The sequence below is a fragment of the Dreissena polymorpha genome, chromosome 3 (genome assembly GCF_020536995.1).
Source record: "Dreissena polymorpha isolate Duluth1 chromosome 3, UMN_Dpol_1.0, whole genome shotgun sequence".
NCBI lineage: Eukaryota > Metazoa > Mollusca > Bivalvia > Myida > Dreissenidae > Dreissena > Dreissena polymorpha.
The window spans coordinates 82,513,262-82,525,483 of NC_068357.1; the positions used below are offsets into that span (position 1 = coordinate 82,513,262).

At 33.5% G+C, this 12,222-nt stretch overlaps 1 protein-coding gene and 1 long non-coding RNA gene across 2 annotated transcripts; one reads left to right on the forward strand and one right to left on the reverse strand.

Annotated features, from left to right (window-relative positions):
• The first annotated feature begins 974 nt into the window (after positions 1-974).
• On the forward strand, positions 975-9,161 carry LOC127872361 (muscarinic acetylcholine receptor M3-like). Its single transcript, XM_052415693.1, has 2 exons — positions 975-1,317; positions 8,030-9,161. Exons 1-2 carry the CDS (start codon positions 975-977, stop codon positions 8,218-8,220), a joined length of 534 nt encoding a protein of 177 aa, XP_052271653.1. The 3' UTR covers positions 8,221-9,161.
• A 2,056-nt stretch (positions 9,162-11,217) lies between these two features.
• On the reverse strand, positions 11,218-11,996 carry LOC127872848 (uncharacterized). Its single transcript, XR_008045810.1, has 3 exons — positions 11,880-11,996; positions 11,573-11,751; positions 11,218-11,360 (listed from the first exon to the last, which is right to left on the reverse strand). It is a non-coding gene; the product is annotated as an uncharacterized LOC127872848 (long non-coding RNA).
• Between the last annotated feature and the right edge of the window lie 226 nt (positions 11,997-12,222).

Consider the following 12,222-nt stretch of genomic DNA (forward strand, 5'->3'; position numbering starts at 1 on the left):
AAATCTTCTAGTCATTTGTTTTGACAGATATTATTCCGTGACAAGGCCTTTGACCTACAGGGCAAGGCGAACCCCAAAGAAAGTCGGAATTATGATCGGTTGTATATGGACCGTTTCCGTGGTATTGTGGACACCTTGGATATTTGCATGGCCTTACATTGAAGGTGTGCGCACAGTGCCAGAAAAGGAGTGTTACATCCAATTTCTAACATCAAATGCAATTTTGACAATCATCACAGCGGTAATTGCTTTCTATATCCCCATTTCTATAATGACAATTCTGTATTTTAAAATATATAAGGAAACCGAAAAACGTCAAAAGAGAATACCTATGCTACAAGCATCGTCGAAATACCGCAATTCAAAACGTAGTAAATTACCTAATGCTTCGGATGTTAGGCGTTCGACGTTTAGTGCCAACGGCGATATTTCATTGGATTTAGGTTTTGATTATTCGGATTTTGAACGGGACCAGTCAAGATCGAGATATATACTTTTGTGCTGTAGCAAACTATTAGATCGGGATTTTGAACAGACGGAGGATGACAGTACAAGTGATTATACAACATCGCCGAATGTTGCTTCTATAAGAACTTGCATAAATCAAACAACAACTGCGCTGACGAGTGATTCTCCTATAATTAATAGAGTTCAAATAAATAATACTTCAGATGCATCATTTCCTCGGAGTTCTGACTCCAATCATTCCGTTTCTGTAGAAAACAAAGAGGAATTAGGAACAAATAATGATCCATCCATCAAACCTCTTTTAAATGACGACATTACTTACACAATCTTGATTAACTTGCCTGATGAGATGAACGGTGAAAATTTACAGAAACCATCAATACGTATGCTGTATGACGATTCACAAATTAGTGAGGCCACTCATCAAGACAACCACGAACAGTGTGGCGATGTCGAAAATGAAATTGTTATGCTATTTTCAAATCAAGGTACAAGTCAATATACGAATGAAGAAATACAACCACATTCAAACGAAGTGCAAGAATTACAATCACCATTCGGAAGGCTCTCTTCCTCACAGATGCGGGACCCCGGCGCTCGGCCGGCGCACTAAGTCATCCAACGCTGCCAAGAATGCGTCCGAGGCTCATATCGCCTGTCAGGTAGCACATAAAATCGAGAGCCAACGTGTGCGTCGAAAACGAAACGAGAGGCGACAAGAGAGAAAGGCTGCCAAAACTCTAAGTGCTATACTTCTAGCTTTCATAATCACGTGGACACCGTATAACATATTCGCCGTCGTTGGGTCATTTTGCCTGGCGTGTATACATCCCACAGTGTATGCATGCGGTAAGTTGATTATTTTAAACTTGAAACTTGTATCGACAGATATGAAGATGCAAAAACTCTAACGATGCCTTAACGTTAATTAAAAAATGTATGGCTACTTAGATGCTAGTTAGAAAATACGAATACATTAAATACGTTACCTCAACATTGAGTTCAAATACAAATACAAAGCAAATGTTGGTCACTTTGTCGATATGAATAAAATATAATATAACCATTGCTATATATCAAGGTCATTGCTTCCGCTTTAAGCCGAAATGCACAACAGACGATTTCTATATTTATTTTAGTTATATTCAATCTTGCATATCCAACAACAATGATTTACGTTTTCTCTGTGGTTACACATTTACATTTACAAAACAAAATCAAACACAGAGAGTTAAGTCATGTAGCATTTCAGAAAGTCAGTGTTTACAAGCATGTAATCCGGTTGATTGTTTTCTTATGCCAACATGAATTATCTAATTCGTTTGATTTTCTAAACTGTGATAGCAGATAACTGTGTTATCTGCAGTCTTTACAAAGCGCTATGCCAACACAACGAATTAATGATGGTGGTCTTTACGTCATATGTAGCCAAGGAAATGTTGTTACTTATTAACTGCATTGTTCTTTTGATTATCTTGGTAATGAATGAGCCTCATACTGACATATCTTCATTAACATCAATACAGACATCAATTAGTGCCGCTGTTTAAAATGTATATAATATTTACGAACGCTAACAAGGCTAATGTACTGTGTCGCATTTCATTACATTGCAAATTCATTTGAGGTGACCTTGCGTTATAAAATATTTAGGTTAAACTGTTAGTTGTTATTCTTTTTCAGTCAATGCAGGTACGTTTGTATTGAATTCGATTAAATACATATCATGTCAAGGGTACAAATATTTATTAAAGTTTTTATTAAGTACCTATATGTAGGTAAAACATAAAAAATAACAAAATGTAATCATAAAATTCAACCTGGTTGATTATTTAGATCTGATAGACGTAGAGGTGGTAAATTATACTTTGGTGATCACTAATATGACACAAATTTGTGGTATTATTCGTTTCATACCATTCGCAATAGTTATATATACCGTTGCAACCAATAATTTGTCAGATATATAGTTTATTTATAAACGATTATATATATAACCTACTTTCAAATAATATTATGTTTTGCATACAATGTAATAACTTTATATTTGAAAGCACCGAAATGTAAACCGATACAAGTACGCGATTATAAAAAATCAAGCAGTTGGTAAAATATACGTGTGTGTCGTAACTATTAGTTATTTTTTTTTAAACAAGATACAGTAGTAACGAACGCGTTATTGCGTTTGTTAATTTCGAGAACATACCTGTCGTATTTTGATAAAATAATTCTTAACAGATTGGTACACTGATGTTTATTGTAATTGTTATTTGTAAAAAAAATATGGAAAAACAGCCACAGTAATATTTTTATTTTTTTCCGGTCACATGTTAATAACATTTTCAGACCATGAAACCCTTCCATTTATAAATATTCCATACTTTTACCCAAATCAACGTGTCTGGTTTAAGTCATACATAGTGCAGTTGATGCATATGACACAGCATGTTTGCAACGACGCATTAACCTTACAAGCTTTCATCATTGTTTTATCTTGTCGTATCTTGTTGCCAATATGAAATAGCATTTCTATCCGTAGTATCGGCCCTCTTAATGAATACATACGCATTTTGGAAGTGAACTAATACAAAACACGCATGTGTTATATGTCAATCTATATTGATAACGTGTCTGGATATTTTTTTTTCCTTTACGATTAATGAAATTGTGTTAGCGGGTAAGATTTTTCTCCCAAATTTCCTAGTTCGAACTCGATGATGGCAAACTGTTTTTTTTTTAACTTGTTTTCTTCACGTTATTATTATATACAATTATTTAAATCATTTTTGCAAAATATAAAATCCTTTAATAAACCGTTCGGCGATAATGACTGGTATATGGCCAATTAAGCTCTGTTCGTGATAATACAAGTAGGAATTTGAATATGGTTACAAAGAAAGTGATTGAAATTTCGGATAATGAAATACTTTTTATGGAATTTACTTTGCAAGTGATGGTATACTTTCATAAAAAAATGATTGGTAATTTGTTTTATACGAAAATGAGATCAATTATATTAATCCAAGTTGGCCGCATTGATTGTTAAGATATCTCTTATCATACACACTGAGATACTCTTCATTAATAATATTTCGTTCTTCAAATGCCTGCTTCAAATGCCTTTTACTACCAATACTTTTGTTATTTGCTGTGACGTTTAAGTTAAAAAATGGGAAATCCGTGATACAATGTGTTTAAAATAAAATAAAATACACAATAAAACTAGCGTATTTATAGTTGAATCAAATGTTATTACATAGATTTTGTTGTATAGATTTAATTAACAATACATTCGGAAGACAAAAGGTCCATAAAGGTAAAGATATATTGCACACAAATTCAAAGCAAAACAGAAATATGTGAAGAAAAATATTAATAACCAAAACAACGTATAGTTAAAGTCATATACACTACGTAAGTTTCCTTTATTAAACGAAAAATCCTACATTAAGACTTAATCAAATCTGAATAGCGACATCCGATTCAATCTGATAGATCCATCTTTGAATTTACATTTTATAGCGATATACGAACGTTACCTATACATATTTGAGACCGTATATGCATAATTTATTGCAATGAATTATACAAAACAATACATGTTAATACATGCAAAGGTAGCATTTTAGACGAAATATAACAAGTCAATAACATAAAGCAGAACTGTCATGTGAAGCAATAAATGTGTGTAGTATAAATAAACCAAACACTTCATCGAGCCTCTTGAAGACGGTTAATGCTGCAATATAGCCCCTCAACAGGAAAGAATAAATAAACGTTCACTCCGCGATATAAAGAATTGCTGGCAATGTTTGCGTGAGGCAGCCTAACAAAGATTCTTATCGCAATTATCGGGCATTCTTACCTCTAACTATTGCGTGTTTGGCCTGTAGATGAACACTCGATGTCTGTCTCGGCCGTGATGCTGCTTTGAGGGCTAGGATCGAAAACATGATGACATTTTCATTTCCTTTTTAGTGATACAGGTTGATTGCAAGAAAGTCATTTTGACATTCGAACATATCCGGTCACCAACGATATTAAGTTTTTTCATTGACATATTCGTCCGAATAACATTTTTTGAAATACATTACTAAAGTCTAGAACGAGGTTATTTTTACCGCATTATTTAAATCAATATTTGAAATTTATAAATATTAAAGAGCACTTTAAAGGTTAATACCTATGGTATTGTTAAAAATAAGATAACCGTTAACAATAAATATGTGGTATTAATGGTTTTTGTAGCGCATTCGTCTTTTTTATATGAACGCTCAATAAAATTACGTATATTTTGTATGTTGAATATTTTCGCCGGGGACGTTTTAGCGGGCGCAGGAATATCAGAAGTAGAAGTAAAATCATTATAAATGCAATTTACATAAAGCAATGCTATTATAACGCATGCGCACTATCAATAACGGGACTGTATTGTAGACAACTTCTCATTGAAGATGGCGATTTTTGTAGGCGTGAATTCAAATCTATTAAAGCCACGATACATATACGAGTTTGGCGTTGTATACATTGCTATTCTTACTGAGTAATCAATGTACATTGTTTGAAGATAAAAAACCTACCGGAGAAAAATGACAAACCATAATTATCATAACTGGCTATATTTAAAACAAACTACCATATGATATGCCAATTGAAAGCGACTACGTCGCAGATTGTTTAAGTAAACAATTGAGAATACATTATTGCCATCTAGTAAGGGAAGATAAACTAATGAACAGAACGAATCGACTTCAATGACACATACACATTAGTCATACAATATCTTATTTCAAACAGTTTTAAATTGTACCGGCGAATAATTGAAAGAAATAAGATAAATTGACAGTGACTTTCTTAAGGTAAATGAGCTTGTAAAACAATACGTTTTTGCAGATGATGTTATGATTAAGTATATGACTCTGTTCTAAGCTACTTGAATCACTTTATCACCGTTACATACTTACTATCGAATGCTTAATAAAATAAAAATTAACAAAAAAAAAGTGTTGTATACGTCCATATGTCTGGTGCATTGTTTTGGGAAGGTCTGGAAATCGGATTGAATCAAATGTTCCACGCAGCATCCCCATAGAGTAGACTTGGGCTTATAAATTCTCTAACCCGTTCTGGTTAGTAATGCAGATTGCAATCTCATTAGAGGGCAATACTTCGTTCAGTAATGATGTACTTGCCATACTTAAGGTCAGAGCTCACATATGACATTGTCTTTATCCGAACGTTAAACAGGGTTAAAGACTTAACGAAACTGACCAACTGATACATTCTAACCATTGACTAAATTGACCAACATGGTTCTTATTTGTAGTGACAAATAAACAGACCGTAATGCATTATCGATGTATTATCAACACACAGGCTTTGCTTTAATTGTATGTATATACGTTTAATGTTAGTTAAATTTAGGAATTACAAAACTCCATGTATGTCAACTATAGAGACCGTATGAAAGTGTGTATTCAATTAATGCGAGGAAGTTGTATACACAGTTTAATACTGATTGCATAATTTTCAATAGTATAAAGGTCGGTGTCACCGCTTTGGATCGTTCAGAGCAAGGATGTGCGGTTTGAAACCTTTGTCAATTCATGCGGAACCGGGCAGTGTGTTTGTCAACTCACACTGAGAGCATGTCTCTATTCACATCTGGGCCTTCGGTTTATATCAAATGAACAATGAAATGAAAGAGTGTTATTGTGAGTTTGCCTCACAGCTTTAAACGATATTGTTCTGTTGTGTAATATTTTCATCTTTACGTTTTAAATGTGAAAAAAAAAACATCAAACTAGTTGTAGTTGTACAGCTACAATTTACATTATTATGTTTGTTTTGCTACTTTTACTAACATGTGCTGCTCATATAACTTGTTCTTTTAGAAATACATCATGTGAATAAATAATATATCTAGTAAGTGAGATATCTATTGGCAATTTTGTTTTACGTAAAATTAGTTTTGGTTATACGTTTTGCAGCATCAATCAATATAACTACACACGCATCGCTCCAGTATCTTTGTAAGGCTACACGACAGTATAATTATGTGTTTATGCATTTTGCATTGATTTATCTACCGTTTTTAACCATGGTTTATCAAAACATCGCATTTATGTTTATTGTTGTTTACGGTTATAGTTTTAGTTTGCTAATACATATCGTTTAAAGGCTTTTTCAGGATTTTTTTAAACTATATATTTTTTGTTTTATTGTTGGTCATTAATTGTGTTATATGAATAGATTTTGTTTGCTAGTAATATGAATGTTTTGAGCTACATCGGAACGTTTGTTGCTGTATTGTTTTTCATATTTTGCTGGATAGATAAAATCATAAAACATTTGTCACGTGAATCTTTTCTTTTCTGTAGTACACATCAGGTTATAAGTTGCATCTTCTTTGCTTTTCGTTTTAACAGCTTGTCCAAAGTTTATAGTTGCCATAGCAAATTATATATAAATAAAATAATTTTGAAATGACAATTTTTGAACAAAATTAGGAAATATCCGCTTTGTTATCAACTATTACCATAACTGATTTTTCATATTGTGAGAAAAAATTCTTATTGCAAAATGCAAATTTAATATTTTACTTTGACAGCTATAAACCTTGGAAGAATTTAAGATAATAAAACATTAAAAAAAATCGAATTTTAATAAAAAAAATCGTATGACCAATACTTCATTGGTAGTCAAAACTGACGCGCAACCAATGGGCTCATCCAGTGTTCAAAACATGATTAAAACGCGAGTATTATATGTAGTTACCGATAGCAAATGTTACAAACGCTTTATAATATAATGCATGTTCGAATATAATGCATGCTTTCTTGTTGAAATCTATATACACGTTTAATGGTCTTTCTTTCAGTTTGTGAAGCGTTCATTATTAAAGAAATATAAACTGTGTGAATGTAGCGTCCGAATCACGCACTTATCCCTATATAGTATTTTTTAGCTCGGCGTTTTCGGAGAAACCCCGAGGTATTGTCATAGCCAGGTCGTTGTGTCGTCCGACGTCCGCGTCGTGCTAAAACCTTAACATTTTGTTAAGGTTTTGAACATTGGCTCTAAAATCAAATTGCTTCCACATACAACTTTGAAACCTCATATGTAGATGCACCTTGATGAGTTCTACACGCCACGCCCATTTTTGGGTCACTAGGTCAAAGGTCAAGGTCACTGTGACATTAAAAAAAATTCTGACAAGCTTTCATTTATTCAAAACTGCAGCCGTAGCCGAGCGTGGCACCCGTTATGCGGTGCTCTTGTTTTACTGTACATATCGATGTTGTTAGCGATATTTCCGTATAGTTTCTTCAGGTGTGTGTCTTTTGATTATGTAACCTACGTATTCTATAAATCTTCTGGTAATACGTTTTGCTATATCAACAAATATGTTGTTTGCGCCGTTGTTCAAATTATTCATAGTGCTGCATCGAAACATCTGTTTTTGCTTGTTTTTCAGACTATCGGTTTTGTTATATCAGAACATCTATTCATTCATTGTTTGTGCTGGATAAATATATTTTTCATTTGCTGTATTTTTCAGGTTATTGGTTGTGCTACATCAACTCAACTGTCAACCCGTTCTGCTACGCTTTGTGCAATGCGAATTTCCGGAAGACATTCTGGAAAATCCTCCGGTGCAAGTGCAAAACAGGGTTTAACCGCGGACATAAAGGTTCCAAAAGCGTAATTCAACATGCCTGGTTCGGTATAAACAGTCGTCCAAATTCCTGATTAACAGTGCAAGCTATATAAGAATGTGTAATTATTTGTAAATACATTTTGTAATAAATTTTCGAGAAATACATATATATAAAAACAGTAGTCGACGAAAGAAAGTGAACAAATGCATTAATTCGAACTCTTCTAACATGTGTGACATATTGTTTGTGAACTGTCTACTTTTTAATTGACACAACGACCGGTAAAACACCCTCTATAAAATCAATATTTAATGAAAAAAATATGGGAGAAAAACTGATCCTCTGCAAATTTTTAAACGACTGAGAAATCAAATGTACAAAATGTGAAAGGAAACTATTCATCACGTTGAGGTTATTGATATTTATTTTGCGAACGGAAATTGGGTACAAGTATACATTTGTTAATGAAACTAGTATATACACTAAGCCAGTTCTGACTCGTTGATTTACTGTCAGGTGGAGGTCTTAAAAATGTGCTAGAGAAATCATTGTAAATATACACCATCGTAGATGTTACAACTAAAATATTGTTCTTGACTCATAAAAAGTAGCTTCCAAATCATACAAACGAAATCTCTTAAACAGACACGACATCTAGATTAAAGAAACATGTTATATAAATTGCTTATTACTTTGATTACATAACGTATTGACTTTTTGAATTGATTAATAATTTTTAAATGTATTATTTACTGAATGGTTTGGATTTTAATTGCTTGCTTTTCAGACGGTTGAAAAATTCAAGTGGCCAAGTTCCCTAAATGCACGTTATTTTTCTCTGTTTTACGTCAATCGCCTCAAACGTAGTAATTTGAATATTAAAACGAGTCATGCAATTGTATTTTCTAAGCATGAATAATATCGGAAAAAACAAAGTTTAATCAGATGAAAATTTCTGGCAGCAATAAGAACTGCTATTTTGATAACAAAGCAAAACGGCTATTAACATTAATCCCACATAATTATGTATTCGTCTACACAAAGAAATGTGGTGTCCATTTAAAACAATTCACACATTATTTTAATAAAGTTTACAGTGTCTTGGATAATTATGTCTTTTATTTGCAACAACGAACAATAAATGTTCGCATTAATGTGTTTAAATCCACACAGCTCAGTGCATGAAACTCAGCAAAAGGGCACTGTCGGTAACTTAATCGCTTCATATTGTCAAAAAAACAACAATCGGAAGTAGTTTCAGAGACAGAGACAGAGAGAGAGAGAGAGAGAGAGAGAGAGAGAGAGAGAGAGAGAGAGAGAGAGAGAGAGAGAGAGAGAGAGAGAGAGATACAGAGAGACAGAGAGAGACAGAGAGAGACAGACAGAGACAGACAGACAGACAGAAAGACAGACAGACACAGACAGACAGAGAGAGAGAGAGAGGTGGGGGCGAGAGAGAAGGGTGATTATACTAGATTTCTTACTGTTCATATAATAGTCTTATGCAAGGTAAAATTAAACACATTTAGTAAATAAATCAATATAACATTGAATCTATTCAAAGAACATTTAGACATACGGTAAATAACATAAATTACTTTTTAAGCGGTCTCCTTGGAGTAGTAGATATATTGTCCGCCGAGCGACCGGGAGGTCATGAGTTGAATCCCCACTGTAGAAGCGTTCTTTAAATCGTCTCCAAAGAAAGTTAGTACTGTTTATATCGAGGGAACGGACTTAAGAGCGTTTCAATAAACATTGGGATGTCAATGCAATCGAGCTAAAAATAATAAGGTTAATACATTAATGGTTACATAAAGTTGCAATTGAAATCATTGAATACAATAAGTATTCGGTTTGGTAATATAGTTTTCCTTTACAAAACTGATGAAATGGCTTACTTTTATAATATTACCATGACCGACTCTTTGATGCACTTTAATCAAGTCAGGTGCTATTGTTAAGATGTAATTTGTTTTCTCAATCCAGTGTTTTTTTCAGTTTTGGGGGAAGGGGGTCGGGTCCCCTGAGAGGGGGGAAATTCGCGCGTAAAAGGGGGAAAAGGGGAAAATTCTATGCTTAGCAAGTAACAGTACAAAATCAAGTTTTAACACTTTAATTCACCATGCATACAGCAAAACATTATAACAACTCTTTTTTCCATCAACATGTTATGTTCAAAGGTCAACATTTCTAGGTTTTTCAGCAAATTTGTTGATGATTCTGTCGACCTCCTCGTCACCAAGTCTCTCGGTATGCAGACAGAGTCTTATTAGGGACTCGAGAGTTGCTTCCCCAAGCCTGTTTCTGTGTGGGGTGCACAGCAGGTTTAGCAAGCTAAACAGTCTCTCAACAGAGGATGTTGACGAGGGAATCAGATGATGAAGTTCAAATAGATAGCTGATGGCAGGGAATGAAGTCCTGTATATCTGGTCCTCAAACAGTCTGGAAAGATCACTACCATCACCCCCACGCTGCCTGTAAATTTAAACCAGTAGTAAATTTATAATCAACTTAGATATTTGAGAAAAACAAACTTTGAATTCTTTAACTTAATAATCACTTTGCACTTGAAAATATCTTCATAATTTTTATAACTCGGAATTAAAACTGTCTTTGGATTAGAATAAAGTAATAAAATACTGTGACAGAAATAATTGTTATAAGTAGAATTTATTTTTATATCTCTGTTAATTAAACGAAAACTGGTTTCATTTATAGAATCAGCGTTCATGTAAATGATACAAAAACATTCACTGCAGCTACCATATTTAATTGTGTCTCCTGGAAAGTAATTGCTGCTAATTCAGTGTTGTATGGATCTTGGAGAATATCTCAGCAAATACTTACTGGAATTTAAAAGTGGAAATAACAGGTAAACAGGCAAACAAAACAAACTGAAATTAAGTAAAACTTCAAACTATAACAAAACAACAGAACAAACTTGAGGCAGAACTTTTAAACTTGAACAAACATTTCAAATCAAAATTGTAACAATATGAACAAGAACTAGATTATATAACTTGCAATGAACTAGAAACCAATAGCAATAACGTTTAAACAATTTTCATGCTTATTTATATACTTTATTAAACTCAGCTGAGGTCTAAATAGTGGCCACTGTGTGCGCATGTCTGCTGCAGCATGTCTTGGTTCTGCCACAGTTCTGTGTCCATTGTAGACATCTACCTTGGGCTGACCATAATGCTCTGCTAGGTTGTTAATCTCAATCTGTGTGTATTTATTTAATTATGTGTAACTATTATTAACAATAAAAGTAAATAAAAACAGTATTTTCACAGCTCATTTAAGAAACAAACTAACAATTAGATTATAAATTGATCAGGGTCCTGGCAGGGTAAACAACCTTTACACATTTACAATCACAATAGTTAATGAAAGGTTTTCAGTTAAAACTATACAAAATGACAATCAATACATACATCTCCATACGCAGACATATCTGCCATGTTTTCAGGAACATTGCCAATCTGAAATATCCCAAATGCCTCAAGAACTGGTGTACTGTGGAACGCATCAGTAATCTTGTTGATCAGGCTGTGTGTCAGAGGTACTGCTTGTCTCTGTAATCATCTGCTCCGGTGTCAAAACTGCATGATGCCTGTAGATTGTCAATGAATATTATTATTACATTTTGAATATAATTGGTCAGTAATACTAGAACAAAATAACAAGTAAAACATAGGCTTAAGTTAATATAAATGAGCTTATGTTTTCGTTAAACTATACCTTAGGCGTCTAGCTAAAGCAGTCCGATCGTCAATTTCTCTGAAGAACTCTTCCATTCTATCGAGGTACAGACCACCATCTGGTTGAATGAGGCTTGCTTGAAAGCGTCGAATGAGGGTAATGAAGCTCATCAATCAGGTCCTACAATATATAGAATTTTCTAATGTTAAATACCAAAGCCTGAAGTCACCTAAATTTACAAAGAGTTACTGAGTTTTGTAACTGTGTCCATCAGTATCTGATAATAAATGTAATAGAGTAGACATATAACTGTCAGTTTAGCAACTGAACTAAAATAAAACTACTGATTGCTTGTTCTTATTCTTACCTTGCATCGAGTTGT

What these genes read in the sequence shown, in the direction of transcription:
- LOC127872361 (XM_052415693.1), top strand. Translation starts at nt 975, where the DNA reads ATGAAGAAATACAACCACATTCAAACGAAGTGCAAGAATTACAATCAC. An exon ending in TCCCACAGTGTATGCATGCG is followed by an intron (nt 1,318 to 8,029) that starts GTAAGTTGATTA and finishes TGTATTTTTCAG; the next exon opens with GTTATTGGTTGTGCTACATC.